Below are 1,956 nucleotides of genomic sequence, written 5' to 3' on the forward strand. Positions count from 1 at the left end.
AGAAGCGCCTGATTTAACGTCACGGCACAACTCGGGTTATCCCTTATCAGGGATCTTTCAAGTACACGGTCGAGATCATTTTGTCTTACTCAACCATACCCTAGTAATGTTTTAGCCTTTGTCCATTAACTTTGATTTTGCGGGAGCCATCTTACGATGTAATCTCGACGGCTCCAGTTGGATGCGTCTCTACCACACGAAATGGTCCCGACCATCTTGACTTCAACTTGCCTGGAAACAACCTCAATCTTGAATTGTACAGCAAAACCATATCTCCAGGTTTAAAGTTCCGCTCAATAATATTTTTGTCGTGCATCATCTTCATTCTCTCCTTATATAGTCTTGCGCTCTCAAAAGCCTGGTAGTGAAACTCATCAAGCTCGTGCAACTCAGTGACTCTACTTGTACCCGCCTCTTCTATGTCGAGATTTAACTGCCTTATTGCCCACAAGGCTCTATGCTCCAACTCCACTAGTAAGTGACACGCTTTCCCAAAACACTAATTTGTACGGCGACATGCCAATCGGAGTTTTGAAAGCGGTACGATATGCCCAGAGTGCATCATCTAACTTTCTCGCCCAATCTGTTCGTGTAGCATTCACAGTCTTTGTCAAAGCGCTCTTTATCTCTCTGTTCGAAACTTCCACTTGCACATTCGTTTGTGGATGATATGGGGTGGCAACCTTGTAGCGTACACCATACTTTGCTAACAACTTGGAGAAGGTGCGATTACAGAAGTGAGTGCCTCCATCACTGATTATTGCCCTTGGGGTGCCAAATCGGGTGAATATATTCTTTCTCAAAAAACCAATTATCCCTTTTGCATCATTTGTAGGGTGCATTGCAGCCTCCACCCATTTTTACGCGTATTCCACCGCTACGAGTATGTACTTGTTGCCATATGAGCTGACAAAAGGCCCCATGAAATCGATTCCCATACGTCAAACACTTTTACTTCCTAAATTGGGTTCATAGGCATCTCATGTCAACGGGAAATATTCCCGGTTCGTTGGCATTCATCACAAAACACATAAGTGTGCATCTTTGAATAATGTTAGCCAGTAGAAGCCCGACTCCAGCACTGTCGCAGCTGTCCTTACTTCCCCAAAATGGCCACCATATGGTGACGCGTGGCAAGCCTGCAAAATAGAATATTGGTCTATCTCGGGGATACATCTCCGGATCATGTTATCAACACAAATCCTGAACAGATAAGGCTCATCCCAATAATACATGCGACAGTCACGAAAGAACTTTTTCTTTTGGATAGAGGAAAGGTCATAGGGGACAATACCGCTCGCTAGGTAGTTTGCAATGTCTGCATACCATGGCGCCTCCTCCACTGCCACTACTAGTAATTGTTTATCCGAGAATGTCTCAGTTATATCTTCTACCTCTACTTTTTTCAGCTCCCTCCAACCTTGAAAGGTTGTCTGCTACTTGGTTCTCTGCCCCTTTCCTATCGCGGATCTCCAAATCGAATTCTTGTAGCAAAAGAACCCAACGGATCAAGCGTGGCTTTGACTCCTTCTTTGCTATCAGGTACCTAAGTGCTGCATGGTCAGTATAAACAATCACTTTTGAACCAATCAAATAAGACCTGAATTTGTCGAATGCGAACATCACAACCAATATCTCTTTTTCAGTCATGGTATAATTAAGTTGTGCACCGCTTAGCGTTCTGCTTGCATAGTAAATTGGGAGCACCAGTTTGTCCTTTCGCTGCCCCAGAACTGCTCCTATAACATAGTCACTCGCATCACACATAAGCTCAAACGGTTGCTCTCAGTTGGGTGCAACGATGATTGGTGCAGTCACCAGTCTCTTCTTCAGCTCCTCAAATGCTAACCTGCAGTCATCAAAAAACACAAAGGAGTGATGCTTTTCAAGGAGTTTACATAATGGGTTAGCAATTTTAGAGAAATCCTTTATAAATCGCCTGTAGAAACCGGCGTG

At 44.0% G+C, this 1,956-nt stretch overlaps 1 protein-coding gene across 1 annotated transcript; it reads right to left on the reverse strand.

Annotated features, from left to right (window-relative positions):
* Positions 1 to 455: 455 nt before the first annotated feature.
* On the reverse strand, positions 456 to 842 carry LOC104108505 (uncharacterized). Its single transcript, XM_009617563.2, has one exon. It carries the CDS (start codon positions 840 to 842, stop codon positions 456 to 458), a length of 387 nt encoding a protein of 128 aa, XP_009615858.2.
* Positions 843 to 1,956: the final 1,114 nt, after the last annotated feature.

Source organism: Nicotiana tomentosiformis, chromosome 12, assembly GCF_000390325.3.
Source record: "Nicotiana tomentosiformis chromosome 12, ASM39032v3, whole genome shotgun sequence".
Classification (NCBI taxonomy): domain Eukaryota; kingdom Viridiplantae; phylum Streptophyta; class Magnoliopsida; order Solanales; family Solanaceae; genus Nicotiana; species Nicotiana tomentosiformis.

Coding starts and splice junctions, on each gene's coding strand:
- LOC104108505 (XM_009617563.2), bottom strand. CDS start 842: ATGCACCCTACAAATGATGCAAAAGGGATAATTGGTTTTTTGAGAAAG.